The sequence below is a fragment of the Phyllostomus hastatus genome, unplaced genomic scaffold (genome assembly GCF_019186645.2).
Source record: "Phyllostomus hastatus isolate PE091 unplaced genomic scaffold, TTU_PhHast_1.1 phas_scaffold_78, whole genome shotgun sequence".
Lineage (NCBI taxonomy): Eukaryota > Metazoa > Chordata > Mammalia > Chiroptera > Phyllostomidae > Phyllostomus > Phyllostomus hastatus.
This window is the reverse complement of record NW_025334041.1, coordinates 15,380,727-15,396,335: the sequence shown is the minus strand read 5'-3', so window position 1 is coordinate 15,396,335 and position 15,609 is coordinate 15,380,727. Positions and strand designations below refer to the sequence as shown.

The 15,609-nt window shown below is 47.4% G+C and overlaps 1 protein-coding gene across 1 annotated transcript in view; it reads right to left on the bottom strand.

Moving 5' to 3' along the window:
- Window positions 1-14,462, bottom strand: part of RAPGEF5 (Rap guanine nucleotide exchange factor 5) — a 222,077-nt gene extending 207,615 nt beyond the window's left edge. The window contains exon 1 of the mRNA XM_045827622.1: window positions 14,161-14,462. Coding sequence (XP_045683578.1) covers window positions 14,161-14,340 — 180 coding nt within the window. The 5' untranslated portion in view covers window positions 14,341-14,462. The remainder of the gene's footprint in view (window positions 1-14,160) is intronic.
- Window positions 14,463-15,609: the final 1,147 nt, after the last annotated feature.

Here is a 15,609-nt window from a genome sequence, read left to right as displayed (position 1 = left end):
CAAGATCAAAGGACTCCTTGAAGGTCTTATAGCTCCGGCGTGCAGGCTAACAATGCTCAGAGTGGAGAAAAGCATGGGGAGGGAGAAAAACACAGGCAGTTGTAGAGAAGGAACGCACATTCCTCAGATGAGCTTTTCTGACTCTGAAACCTAGCCGCCCAAGTGTGGGCACAGGCATGATGCAGGAAAGGCCCCTGGGACACCTTCTAGCACAGGACAGCTTCCACCAGGGACCTCACAGGACCTTCTGTGGTTAAGCCCAGCATCACTACAGAGGCCAGGCCCCTTCCCTGCGTTCCTCACCCTCCACCTAAACTTCAGGGCTACGCTGGTTTCCTCGTCTCAATCTCTGCCAATGCCCACTCCATGCACGAGGTTCTTCTCACCGGGGCTACGCCTTCGACTGCCTCTCCTCCCAGCACTGCGCTTCCCTGGGCTCCTACATCAAGCGTCGTCTCAGGAGAGACCCTCTCGAAGATCTATGGGCAAGGTTCAGGGACCCACCAGGGGATATTGCGGCACACGGGCTAGAAATGACAAGCCTTCAACAGCCACAGGCAGAAGGGACTGGGGGCAGATACAGCTTTACTGGCGAGAGCCAAAGCAATTGAGGAGGTGCTGCCTGGTGGTAGCTCGTTATAGATGGTCCTGGTCACTGCCAGCAAAATGAGAGAGAGAAAGCAGGAGCAACAGGTACCTCTGACTTCCCTCCCAGTCTTCCATCAACTGAACCCAAAGCAAAGCGAGATGGCCAAAAGCACCCAAGGGATGAGCACCCACGGAGGGGGGCCTCCAAGGTACAGACTAGGACAGCCGAGTGTGGAGAGCACATGGGACGGACACACAGAACAACCAGCAGAGCTGCCCTGGGCCCTTCATGCTCCACATGTTCAATCGCTTCTTTTGTAACTGCCAGTCACCTTGTGGAAACCAATGAGGGGGATTTTCCAATGACATTAATCCAACAAAAGTCTTATCGTCATGGTTTCGCCCCTTGGTTTGGTCTTCCATCATACAGGTGGTAAACAGAAAACCAGGCAGACTCAGAAATTTTCCAACGATGAAGGTCACCAGACTCTCAAGGCCCTTTAGACCAGTGCTGCTAAGTATGGTCCATGGACCAGCGGTATCAGCAGTACCTGGAAGTGGAAGGAAATACAGATTCCTGGGCCCCACTCATGCATTATCAAATCAAAGTCTCTAAGACTGGAGCCCTGGAATCTGTGTTTTAACAAGCCCTCCGGGGTTCTCATGCATGCTGCAGGTTGAGCAGTCCCCGCTGGCCCCACCTCTGACAGCTCTAAGGAGAACAGTCCACCGACGGCCCATCGGTCACTGGCACTAAGCGGGGTCCTGTCTACGGAGCCCCTGACTCTTTCCACTTCCTCACCATGGCTTCCAGCAAGACACCGGTGTCTGAGCTTCACTTGTTTACTTAACTGCTTCCAATCTGACCAATAAGATCTCTTTCAGCTTGTCAAAGGGACGGACCGTGGAAACCCTCAGATCTGTCATTTCAGGCAAGGAGGGTGATGATGGTGGCAGTGGCGGCGGCAGCGACAACGGCAGCAGCTCCCGCTTACTGAGCCATCGCTACATAACAAGCTCTGTCGTAACCGTCCTGCACACATTAATGTACACAGTCTCACCACCCCACAGGGCAGGCACTGTCCACCTCACAGACGGTGAGGTCCTGACATGGACACAAGCTCCGTAACTGCCTTTGGGTCTGTATAAGAAAGGAACACCTAGTCCAAAGCTACGAAAACAGTAAAATAAAGATGTAAAAGCCCTTTGTAAATGGCAAGCATTCTATCAGGTCAGTCAAAAAGTTCATTTGGTTGTTTTCATACGATGGCTCCAGTAGCGTGTAGTTGTCTTTAACTCCATTCGAAAAAATTTTGTCAGGCTGAAATCTACAAAATTGTGACAGCTGTCATACCAGCGTGGACTTAAACACCTTATCAAAATTGGTGAATTTCTGGGTAGCCATTTTAAATTGAAGATGAAAGAAAATATGCAACATTTCCAACATATTATGCTTTATTATTTCCAGAAGGGTAAAAACAAATGCAACTGAAAACACAAAGAAAGATCTGCGCAGTGTGTGGAGAAGGTGCTGTGACTGATCAGACGTGTCAAAGTGGTTTTCGAAGTTTCGTGCAGAGGTTTCTTACTGGACGACGCTCCCCGGTTGGTTAGACCAGCTGAAGCTGACAGCGATCAAATCGAGACATTAACTGAGAACAGTCAATGTCATTCCATGTGGGACAGGCAGCCGGCATGCTCAAAATATCCAAATCAATAAAGTTATTGGTGAAAATGAAAAATGTGTCTTTTATTTTACTGAAGAAACCATACAGACCTTTGGGCCAACCCAATACAAATGACAGCAGAGAAAATAACCAACTACTGATGAACTGAAGTTGCTGAGTTTTTTTTAAGCTCTAACTTCATTAGATATTCAAAGTAAATTAGAACATGACTAATAGGCTTTTCTTTAAAGGAGTTATGTGCCAAGAGGAGGGGAAATTTGCTTCAAATGGTACTATTTGAAGATTTGTGCTAAATTTAGAATAGTAGAGGAAAACAAGTATTGATGCTAATTTGAAGCTAAAAAAACAGCTTTCATTGATGACAAGAAGTAGCAACAAAGCTCTGATTAAAAGAAGATAAAACCACCCTGTAGATCTCCTCAGACACCAAGATGGGCTGTTGCTACCAGTTCTCTTCTGATACCACTCCCAGAATTCTGTTTATGACCAAACAATTTCATCTTCCAGAAACAGATGTATAGGTATGTTCTTTTTACTCCTTTGATTCTCAATTTAGTAAGATTCTTCCTACATCTTCAAATGCTCTTCAAACTAACGCATTAGCCTCCCCTCCCCAACTCAAGAGATGCGATGAATAGCAAAGACCCACCTCTCCCTGTTTGCCCACGACAGCCCCCAGAGCGCTCCGGGGGCTGAGCTGGCCTCTTAGCAGAGAAAGACCACGGCTCTGACCTCGGTCAGACACAGAGCAAGAAGTGCAAACTGACCCCCTCTCCCCTCATCGATTCCCGTGATAGACTACTGACTGGTATTCATGTTAAGAGACAGAGACTCAAAAGGTTATTTGACTTTGTCCAGGTCATACAGCCATTAACTGACAAACACAGAAGAATGTTCTCTTTACCATGCCACTGCCGATTCTATTTCATGGACTGACAGAGCCATCGCGCCTCCCCTAATTTCTGCGCGGGATCATTATACATCTTCTCCACCTTCTTTCTACAAAAGATTCCATGCCTATATATAAATCCATAGCACGGTACAGAAGAGTAAACCAACTGTAGTGTTTGTTCACTACAGTCAACACTCCGTGTGTTGGATCAAGCAGAGGTGATAAGCACTCCGCTTCCCTCGACAGGAACAGAGAGAGTAAAACAAATTTACAGTCAGCACCGAAGGCGTCAGTGTGGGGCAATCACAAGTATTTGCCTGTACACCTCCTAACAGCTGCAGGTAAATGATTTGACAAGGTCAAATTCAACTGAACAGCAAAACCACCAATGGGGCTGTAGTTGAAGTTGCTAGACCAGTTGGGGTGGGGGAGGAATACAGGAAGACAACCAGCTAGATTGCAGGAGCCCTGGTTTTCCAGACGCCTTAACTTCAGTAAAGGTTTGTGTGGCCTTTATTAGAAATCCTGAATTAGGATGTTTCCTACAGACAACGCAAATTGTGCAAAATGAAAGGGAAGCATTTTACAAGGGCGAAGCCAATGCCCCGTGAACAAAGCAGATAAAATCTGAAGAGCATGAACTGAGTCACAGGTAAGAGCTGCCAACTTACCACACAAAGTCTGGTGACTCAAACGCAAGTCTAAATCTACTGTCAAGTGGGTACATTCACAGTTCTTAGTTCTAAAAAATGAGAAATGTATATGAGAAGTTTACGTTTAAAGTTTACTTTTAAAAAAAAATCTGTGAGGACACCAATAATAGGTTTTATATGTATATATAATCCCACTTAAAAGAATTTCAGTTTCTTCCACTTTAATGCTACACTGAGGCTATTATTCATGTTTACTGAAGGAAAAATGTAAACTTACTCTCCTCTGATATTTAAATCATTACCTAAGCAATATCAGTGTTCATATACACTGTTAATGTAATCCCTATTCCCATTTCTCACACTTCACTGATAGATACAGATTTTGTTTTAAAGCTGTGATTTACTTTGATATTTCTACAGATAAACTACGCAGCTAATTTTCAAAACTAAAACATGATTTACTATACTTCTTGTATTCTGAAATACCAAAATTTTATGACATACCATCATTTTAATAATCGCTTTACAGAGGAAAAGAATGTATCCCATTAAATGATCATATCAGCTGTAACATATGCCCCTCCTTCAAAAGTGCTGAGAGAGGGAGAGAGAGACTGTGGTCAGGAAATAATGAATTATTTTATTCAGAGAGAAGACACAGCAGAGTAGAAGCCCTTATACCATGGAGCCCGATTTCTCGGGTTCCAATCTTGGCTCCTCCCCCTAAAGGGGGATCTCAGGCGACTCAGCCTCTCTGCACCTCCACTTCCTCTTTGGAATAAAAAAAGATAATGAGAGCATGTGCCACGTTAAGGTCGTTATAAAAATTAAATGAGTTAGTTTTTAAAGCACTTCAAACAACTGCACGCCATAAATGTTCTATGGGGACTTGTTAAATAATCATCATCACCACCACCAAAAGCACCTACCAGAGCTCACTAAGCACATTCACTGCATTCAGAGGTGAACAATTTCCATTCGGCAACCCGACAAAATACTTTAATTCACGGAAATATTTACTGACAACAGAACCATTGCTTGATACTAGGTTAGATTTTTGAAAGATGGAAAGATTAAGAAAAAAGTAAAATATTTACAGAGCGACGGTGCTGCTCTCTGGAAAGCAGAGTAGAAAGGGCTTCTCAACTAGGGTCTGTGGAGACCCAGGCTTCACAACATCCGCAAGCCATCTGAAATGCGATGCAAACTTACGTCTGCACGTGCGTTTTCCTGGGGTGCTATCCTCTGAGTCTTAAAAAGGCCCGGAATCCAAAATGTTAGGAACCGTTTGCTCAGGGCAATCCAACCACATTAAAAGATAAAGATAAATACACTAAAGTTTAACTTCACTAAAAAGATATTTCCCTGGCTGGTGTGGCTCAATGGATTGAGTGGCAGCCTGTGAACCGAAAGGTCACAGGTTCGATTCCCAGTCAGGTCACCTGCCTGGGTTGCAGGCCGGGTCCCCAGCTGGGGGTGTGCAAGGGGCAACTGAGGGATGTTTCTCCTGCACATCAGTGTTTCTCTTCTTGCTCTCCTTCTCCCACCCTTCCCCTCTCTCTAAAAATAAATAGACAAAATAAAGTATTTTTTAAAAAAGATATCCACGTATTCTCAATGATTTTATTCAACTGTAAGCACTTCCTACGTCCTAAACTGAAGTTTCTTCAATATCAAATTGCCATCAGAAATGTAAGTCCTGGGTTACCAGAAATTCTCTCCCTTTTCATCTGGTCTCCCAAGCACCCCAGAAAAGGAACCTGCTTGTTTTATACATCTTCAGAACCATTCGTGAGATGGGGCCAGTCAGCTCCCAAACCTCCTAAGAGAACCATGCCTTCTAAGATGGGTTACCCCATACCATCAGTCAGGTTTCTCGTAAATGGCTGGTACAGCTGGGAGATGAGAGGCAGCTGCTGCTCCCGCCACTGCCAGACTTGCGTGTATCTAACGACAGATCCTGGAAGCCGTTCCTGAAGATTCTGGGAGGAAAATGAGCCAGCTGTGTTTTACGCTGAGACTTGAAATGTTCGGTGCATCCACTGTTCCAGTAGACCTCATTTTATAATTATGTCCAAGTCTTAGATTAACACATTAGTGTGGGAAAGACATAGGATTTGGAATCACACAGTCCTGAGCTCCGTTCTGCCTCTTCTACTTCCTAGCTGTGTGACCATGGAAAAGTTACTTAACCTCTCTGGGTTGTAGTTCCCTGCCTTTAGGGGACTATTGAAGTTTTAAACTGATAAAGACATGGCAATATCCATAATGGCATCTGCAGACTTCCCTTTTTGATATCCACTTATGAATGATTTATCATAATAATAACTTACCACAAAAAGTTAGGCCATTGATTTGAACTATTTTGCCTTCACAGAAAATTGTACGACTTCTCACAAACTACTTCCAGGTCATGTATCACTACTGACATTACTGGATCTCTAACAAGGGTTGTTATGCAATATTGAAGCAAAAAAAAAAATCCCAAGTACTCAAAGTCATCACCAATGACTTACCTCCCCACCTTTCCACCTATTTTTAGCTATACACATTACCGATCACTGCCAAGGCAATTTAAGAGATGTTGCAAGTATGAAACTGACTACTTTGTTATGGCACCATTATTCAGACAGCACTTAAAACATTCACTGTTAGGATATCACAACTTTTAAAAACATGGAATCTGACATTGCATACAAAAGCAAAAAAAATTCTGTGCCTAGGTTTCCATAAATATGTCTCTGAAGACCCATTTGCCTAGAATAAGCATCCAGCTGGGAAAGGAAAAATTTAAGCTGCGACATTCTATATCTCATCCCTATTCTTGGAAAAACCTGACCCAGAGCGCGTCTCATTGCAGAAGAAGAAACGGAGGCTTCGAACGCCCAGAGAACGCGGTGCAAGGACACAGAGTGACGGCCATGGGGTCCCAATGCTGTTCTGAAGCCAGAACCCTGGCCCTTTCCCGTCGACCTCATGCAACCAAGGCCCCTTCCAGGGGTTGGAGGCAAGGGGAAAAAATGAGCAGTTACAGCATAAACTTGCTACTGAGTTCATTTGCTAAAATTCACATGAAATTAACATAGAATAAATGAATCAATAATTTCTTTTCCTTCTCCCCAAACAGATATTTTTAGAGGTGGCATCCATGGAGTTCTAGTTTATTAATAGCCACAGTCAACATAGTTTTATCCGACTATCAAGGTTTGAGCTGGAGGCAGGCAATGTGGCAATGTTTCTCAGGTAAGATCATCACGTGTCCCTCCAGTCTTATCTGACTCACCTTTCCTGAAGACGCGTGCCTCCCTTAAAGGCCTTGATCCTCTGACCGGCTACCATATGCAGATAAGGAAACAATCAACAGGTAAATTCCAAGTTTTTTGGATTGACTTTGACTGAGTTGGGCCTGAGCAATTTTTGCTTATGACATGCTGAACGCTACTTTTAATTTTCGTAAACAGTTGTTACCAATCATCCATCACCACAATTCTCTCTCTGTCCCTGCCCTCACATGCAGTAGGTCCACCACAAGCCTCTGTGTGCTCAAATGAAAGAAGAGTTATCATCTGCCGTTATCCACAAACAGCACTACCCGGCCCCTCTCCGCATGGCAAGGTGCTGTCGGCAGGTACCGTAAGCCCATGGGAGTTTGGAGTAAATATACCCTTTGCCCTCAGTGCATTTGAGGAAAACCAGAGAGTCAATTCAGCACATGGACTATGGAACCAGAATGGCTGCATTCAAACCTCCTTCACCCCACCCACTCTGGGATCTTGGGCAACTCACATCTGTGTTTCCCTTTCCTCAACTGAGGGTGCGAATAATAGCACCAAACTCATAGGCCTGATGTGAGGATTCAACACACTTTATTCATATGAGAACACACATAGCACCTCATTAAGTGTCATGACATGTTAGCCACTGGTTTTCATTTAAATACAAAGAACAAACTACATGTTTTGCCTGTAAGATATGTGCGTAAAAGGACTGTCAGTGGGGCCTGCTGGGGTCACTCGGAGCAGTATGTGTTTCTCAGTCAACAGTCTTATTTCCGGCAGAGGAGGGCATTAGTCACAATGAATGCACTCCACCTTGGGCAAAGGCAATGGGCTACCTTGTTCCCCTTGCAGAAGGAACCACCTGGGCAGTGACCACGCACAACAATGAGAGAATCCCACCCACGGAGCCAGCAGCTGTTGCTCCCGTTTCTCCAGCTTTACCCGCTGTGCCTCGGGGACCCTGCCTGAGTGGGGGGTGCTAGAGGGGCCAGGGGAGGAGCGGACAGTCCAAGGCCGAGAACCACTGGAGGGCTCTGGTGGGTGCCCGGGTGCACTGGTGAATCCCCCTGGCATCTGGAAATGAAACGGACTCCCGGGAGCTGAAGAAGGGGACGGAGCACTGAGAAGACAGCCGGGCAGCCAGAGCCCGGGGTAAGCCAGCGCCCGCGCTCTGCCAGTGCGCGTGCAAGGAGAGAATAGTCATCACCAGCTGCTTCACTAGAGGGAGAAAACGACAGTCTTAGAAACAGCCTGGTGAGAAGGATTTAAAAAGAAAAAAAACAAAACAAAACAAGATGGAAGGCTTAAGACCAAGGTAAAAAAAATGTAACCACCTGAGAGGCAAAAAACTGGAGGAGATAAATTGTTTTCAGTAAAAAGCAAAGCAAACAAACAAACAAATCAGTGTTCCCTGGAAAATGGCTGCCTTGGATCTGAAGCCAGAATAGAGAAGATAAGCTTTGACTCTCTCGTACTGGAAAGCAGGAATGTATCAGAGACCACGGGGGCCTCGAAAAACTACCCAGGAGACAAGGACAAGCTGAGCATCAGAAAGAATGTTGCCTGCAGTGGACGAAAACAAATACACTAAGTTCCACAAGTTCTTGATGCTACTTTAAAAAGAGGATCTTGTTGACTACTGTGGGAGCTTGTCAGAGCACAAACCATTACTCAGAAAGTTGATAAAAGGAAAAATTAAGCCTTTCCCCTGTCTTTCCTACACAATCTAAATTTCAGGAGACCCAAATAATCCATGAGGGTAAGTTCTTTATTTTATTTATTTATTTAGATTTTATGTATTTATTTTTTAGAGAGGGGAAGGGAGAAGAAAGAGAGGGAGAGAAACATCAATGTGTGGTTTCCTCTGGTGCTCCCCCTACTGGGGACCTGGCCCACAACCCAGGCATGTGCCTGACTGAGGATCGAACCTGAGACCCTTTTATTCACAAGCTGGCATTCAACCACTGACCCACACCAGCCAAGGCAAAGAGGAAACAAAAAATACTAGTTTGAAAAGATATGTACACTCCCAGTTCATTGCAGCATCATTTACAATAGCCAAGATATGGAAACACACTAATGTCCATCAGTGGATGAACGCATAAAGAAAATGCAGGTCCTGGCAGGGTGGCTCTGTTGGAGCATCATCCTGTACACCAAAAGATGTGGGTTCAATCCCGAGTCAGAGCACATACCTAGGTTGTGGGTTCAATCCCCAGTTGGGGTGAATCAACCAATTGATGTTTCTCCCTCACATCAATGTTTCTCCCTCTCTCTCTCTCTCCCTCTCTTAAATCAATGAACATGTCCTCAGGTGAGGATTTAAAAAAAGAAGAAAAAAGAAAATGTGGTATATACACAATAGAATATTAGCCACTTAAAAGAATGAAATCTTGCCATTTGTAATAACATGGTTGGAGGCATCATGCTAAGTGAAATAAGTCAGAGAGAGAAAAAGACAAATACAGTAGGTATGATTCACTTCTATGGGGAATCTAAAAAAACGACAAAAAAAACAAGCTGATAGATACAGAGAACAAACTGTTGGTGCAAGAGGTGGGCAAAATGGATGAGGGGAGTCAAAAGGTACACACTTCTAGTTATAAAAATAAGGTACATACTTCTAGTTATAAAAAACCTGAGGATGTGATGCGTCAGTGTGTCAACTATTGTTAATAATACTTTGTTGCATATCTGAAAGTTGCTAAGAGAATAAATCTTAAAAGTTCTCACTACAAGAAAAAGAAATTCTGCAACTACGTATAGTGACAGATGTTAACCAGGCTTACTGTGGCGATCATTTTCACAGTAATACAGATGCTGACTAATTATGTTGTACACCTGAAACCAATATAATGTTGTATGTCAACTATACCTCAGCAAGAAGTATAAACATCTTTTAATCCTCACCTGAGGATATGTTTTTTATTGATTACAGAAAGAGGGGAAGGGAGAGAGAGAGAGAAACATTGATGTAAGAGAGAGGCACATCGATCAGCTGCCCACCGTATACAGCCTTCGTGGTGTATGGGACAATGCTCCAACCAACTGAGCCACTGAGCCAGCCGACCAGGGCTAAGCATTTTTTTAAAAAAGGAATCACAGATTCAGAACACCACCCCTTTACAACCCCTGATGCCATGGATCTAGGCTGTAACCATGACACTATGGCTGCTGTGCTTCTATGATGCTGAAATCATTAGGCGAAAGGTAGAAAGGTGAGTTGACTCTACCGGAACCCACTAATCAGTCTTAACATCTCAGAAAGAGCCATCCAGACATCACGTGTCTTGGGAGGCGATGCAACGGATTTCACACAGCACTGCCTGCGAAGGACGCTTGTCTTTGAACTCGAATCTAATCAAGCCTCTACACCTAACTTCCAGATGGTAGGAAACATGGAGAACAGAGCAACAAATGAAACGACACCGTGGTAAGAAATCAGCCCGGAAAGTGGGACCTGCTACTGGACACATGACCCATTCCCTCCATCAAGTCAATGGCATGAAAAAAGAGGCGGGGGATGAGGAGACAACTAATAAAATAGATTTAAAAACCGAATGACCAAATGCAACATGTGAACCTTACTTAGTTCCTGATTCCAACAAACCGTAAGTGAAAGGATATCCTTGACAAAATCTGAATTTGGGAATGATATTAAAGTACTGTTAACATTTTTAGGTATAAAAAAGGCATAGAAGTTGTTTTCTTTTTTAAATTTTTATTGATTTTAGAGACAGAGGAAGGGCAGGCGGGAGGGAGGGACGGTGGGTTGATGGACTTGTTCTTCCCCCATCCACGTGCTCACTGGTTGATTCCTGTCTGTGCCCTGACCAGGCCCATCGAGCCTGCAACCTTGGCTTATCAGGACGGCACTCTTAACCAGCTGAGCTACCGGCCAGGGCGAACTTGTTTCTTTAAAGAAAAAAAAGTCCCTCTCGGAGATATAAACTGAAACATTTATGAGAGAGATGACATGATGTTTAAGATTTTACCTTAAAATACAGCAGCTTCCACAGGGAAAAAAAAAAAGTGGGGAAGGAGGAGATAAGTAAAACAAGACTGGCAAATATTAGTACCTGTTGAGGTCTGGGTGCTTATTACACTCATCTCTCATAACCTCCACAGCACAAAGTTCTAAAAAAACGAAGAAAGGGTTTTGGTGGGAATTCGAGCTGTGCCTTATCTTACCACTGACTTTTAGGAGGTAGCTCGGATCCTTTCACAGCAAATTCAGTCATTCCCCACTTAGCCTAAGGAGCTGCAAAGCGCCTTAACCAGTGTACACTCGAATTCATTGTGATTAGAAGTGACTGAACCACGGAGCCCCGGAGTTCTGCAGTGTTAACCAAATGCCAGCTTAATCTGTCCCAGTAAGAGATCACCTACAAGGCATCGCGTGGGGCGACAGGGCTCACAAGGAGCTTATTTGATGACACGGGCCATCAGACCGCGTGGATTTGTGGGAGCCCAAGGCAGCATGGACCGGAGCCACCAGGGTTCCTCAACCAGATCCTGGTCAATACAGAAACTGCCAATGCTCTTACCAGTTTGTGTAATGCACAATGTTGTTTTTTTTTAAACCAGTGGTAATGACTCTGTGTTAACTTGTCCGTATAATCCCTCGGCCGTGGCCTGGAGGTGCAGCCCGGGAGATACAAAACGAAAGGTCCACAGAAGGATCTAGCCGTGAGTCATCTGCATTAACATCACTGCCCTAACCAAGGGACTAACCGGAAGATCCCCGCTGCTCCCAAGTCACCAACTGGTTTGCTATGTCTATGTCTCCAAAATGCTTCTATTATGGACTGAACATGTCTCCTCAACATCTGTACGGTGAAGAGCTAAACCCCAGTGTGGTGGTATTTTGAGATGAGCCCTGCGGGGGCGGGGGGATATTTAGGGGTAGACTAGGTCAAGGCAGGGGGTGGGGGCTCTGTGATGGGATTAGCGGGTTTATAAGAAGAGGAAGAGAGAGAGTAGCTCCCTCCGTGTGCAGGAGGAACGGCCGTGTGAGGGAGGACACGGGAGAAGGCGGCTGTCCACAAGCCAGGAAGAGCGCTCCCGCCAGAAACCAAATCAGCCGGCACCTCGATCTTGGACTTCCCAGCATCCAGAACCGTGAGAAATAAACTTCTGTTGCTTAATCCATCCGGTCGACGGTATTTTGTTATGGCAGCCTGAGCGGACTAATATAGGCACATATTTCACCTATTTTTTCTTCTTTTTCTTGCTTTCAAATCCCCACCTCTTTGCTTTGGAAGATTCCAAAATCACAAAAGTGGTTCCAAAGCCAAAGCAGGGGAAGGGAAGTTGAACTGTACAATATGGGTTTCCAACACTGGAAAAAACGGACAATCTCCCCCAGTAAGGAACGCTCCATGCCCCTGTGAACTGCGTCTGGAATGTCCCAAAGAGAACCCAGTGTTAGCACGGAAGGAGGGTGAATAAAGTATACGTATCTGAAGTAACCACATTCAGAAGAATTAAGAAGATAAGGGTAAATTTGTACATTGGCAAGGCACACAACATCACCCCAGGCAGCGAGACACAGGGCTGCCTACAGATGGATGACCACCACGGATCTGTTTGCACAGGAGCCCCCAGCCATTCCCCTCCCGGACTGACGGCCGGGTCCTCAGGATTCTGTGCCTTGAAAAAGTAACTGTCAGGGATAACAGGAGCACGCGCTGACCTACTTTCCTCTACATTCCCGCAAAGTCTACAACTCTGCTTCTTGCGTATGTTTTGTTATCACATCTTTGGGACATGCTTCCTCGCATTCTTCGCAGGCGACCCTGTCTGCCACACGTTAAGGTCACTGGGGGGCAATTCCTAAAATCCCCGGGCCATGAACCGAAACACCAACGTAATCCTCAGAACATTCCCCTGGGGCAGATCATACACAGCCACCCCAACGTGGGAAAGATAATGCCTAAGAAAGCAACCACGCAGCCTAGCGAGGCCAAGACCTACAGCAGTTCAGACCCTTCCCTACCCACAGGAAGCCGCACCAAAATGAGTGTTTCTCCCTAACTCTCACGATTGCACAATCCTATCTTTGAAAGAGCTAAAAGTCCCCTGGTGAAGTCCTCTTTTAAAGGCGGACAACAAAGACTTCATTTTTTTAAATTATAGCCAGCACCCCCCTCCCACACACACACCTACCGTGTTGCAGCTTCTTAGTAAAACCTGATTAATAATGACACATTTTTTTTTAACTGAGTGGAAACCACCAAAAATGCCCTGAAGCCCTGGTGAGCGGGGAAACCTGAGAAGTCAGCCAGGTGGCCTGGGGCCTTCGGAGGGGCTCGTGAGGGATGCGGGAGCCCAGCAGGCCGTCCGTTCCTCTGACACACAAAACACGTCCGACCTGCCCAGGCCATCAGATGCTCCTGGCACCTGACGAGGGGCACCCCTTCACCCAAACACCGTATTTAAACACACCATCAGGAAGCATTACGATCTAAGATGGGGGGGGGGGGGCGTCATCGAGCAGTAAGTGCTGGAGACTCCGGAACCCAGGAGCTAAAAAAGCTGGCCCAGTAACTTCCCACTCCGGGGTCTCCCCTCGTCGGCGGCGGCGTCCAGAGCCACTCCCGATGCCCAGAGCTTGCAACCGGGCGTCCGAAACGAGCGCACGCGTCCCCTGCCTCCTGCACACCCGTGGATCCCACTCACGGGCCCTGAAGCGTGCTGGCGGGACGGGGCTGGCCGACTGTTAGGTACCGGGCACCTGCAGCTGCCCCTCTGGGGACCGGCAAACTGCCTTTTTTCCGGCGATGCCCAACGGTCCGGCTGCCGGAGGCCAGGTGCCCTTGGGTTAAATCAGGTGCATCTGGGGGTGGGGGGAGGGGAAACTGTCGCTCATGGGTGTGTGGGGTGTGGAAACGTACGACTCCGCCGTCCCCCGACCCTCTTCTGCCCAGTCCCGCAAAGGGGTGCCCCTTCCTCCACCTCCCCAACTTCCTGACGCCCTCCTCAGCGGCCCCCTAGGATGGGCGCGGGCTCCACGTGCGCGCCGCCCGAGCCCACTCGCGCCGGACCCGGCCGGCACTCACCCGGCCCCCGGCGACGCTCCGCTTCCTCCGCAGCGTGAGCCCGCTCCGCAGCAGCGCCGGCAGGTCCTTCAGCCGCGGCCGCAGGGACGCGGGGGGCTGCTCGCACTCGCGGGCGCTGGGGCTGCGGCGCAGGGCCGGGCTCTCGCACGGCGGCTGCATCTTGACCGAGCCCACGGCCATCCCGACGCCCTGACGGCGGCGCGGGCAGCTTCTTTCCCCGGCGCTTGCCTCTGCGCTTCGCCAGGCAGCGAGAGGGCGCGACTGCGGCTCGGGCGCGGGGCGCGCTGCCAGCGCTGCCCAGGGGCGCGCGCCGGGGCCCCTGCTGGGATCAGCCCTGCGCACCGCCCCCTCCCCGCCCAGGTGCGCCGGGCCCCGCCCCGCCCCGCCCTCTTCCGCGGCTCACCTCCGCCTGCGGACCTGTCCCCCCTCAGCCTCTCCTGGAACCCGGGAAGGAGAGGGTAGGACACCTTGGGCACCGTCTCCTCCGTAGGTGCGGGGTTCCCAGAATCCTTCAGCAAACCCACTTGACTGCCCACCCCCAACTCCAATTCCCTTTAGGCTGAAAAGTCCCACTTCACTCCCTTTTCTTAACAGCCAGGGTTGAATTGGACTTCGACCGGGTGAACTGGGAATTCTCAGACTTTCCCTCCCCGTAACCCCTCCCTGCTTTTGGCACAGCCTAGCCCCAAATCACAATAGCTGTTTCTGGAAACGGTTTTTGCCAAAGAACTTCAAAATAGGCTGTGTTCTGCTATAAGTCAAACACCACCCTGAGACAGAATTGCTCCCCCTCCATCACCACCGTTCGGCTGCCCCGTCTTTGGTGCACTCATCGGGAAAGGACAAGGGGAGAAAACTTGTGTTGGTTATGCTAGGTGTTTAGCAAAATCGGTGCAAGTCTGGTGACCCGAAGGTGAATCTCTCTGCTAACGTGTTGGAACCTGACCTTCTCTGAAAGCCCGATGCGCGTGATGAATGTGCTTGGTAAACTGTAAAGGCCAGCAGGGTGTGAATCATTGTTCACACGACTCCAGAAGCGAGGAATAGTGGAGCGCTGAGAGCAAGGGGGGCCAGCAGGGCCTTAAAACACGGGTGGCTGTGAATCTTCACCTCCCACATCCTCAGTGAGAGCCAGCTAGGGCTTTCACTCCTCCTCAGTAGGATGCTGAGGCCCCCATCTTTGCCTAAGACTGGTAAGAATTTCATAAGCTTACATTTTAAAAAAGAAAAGAAAAGAAAATGGACAAATAAGGATTACAGAAGGTCAGGGCCCTGACTTGGTTTGCCGTGTACCCTCAGTCCCTCACTGGGGGAATATATATGGAAATGTGGCCACGTGAGGAAAGAGGAAGAGTGACTTGTGACCTTTGACTGCCAGGAACTTAGGAGTTGGCCCAGGAGAAAATAAACACATAGAAAAAGAGAGGAATTGCCGTGTACTCTTGGTAA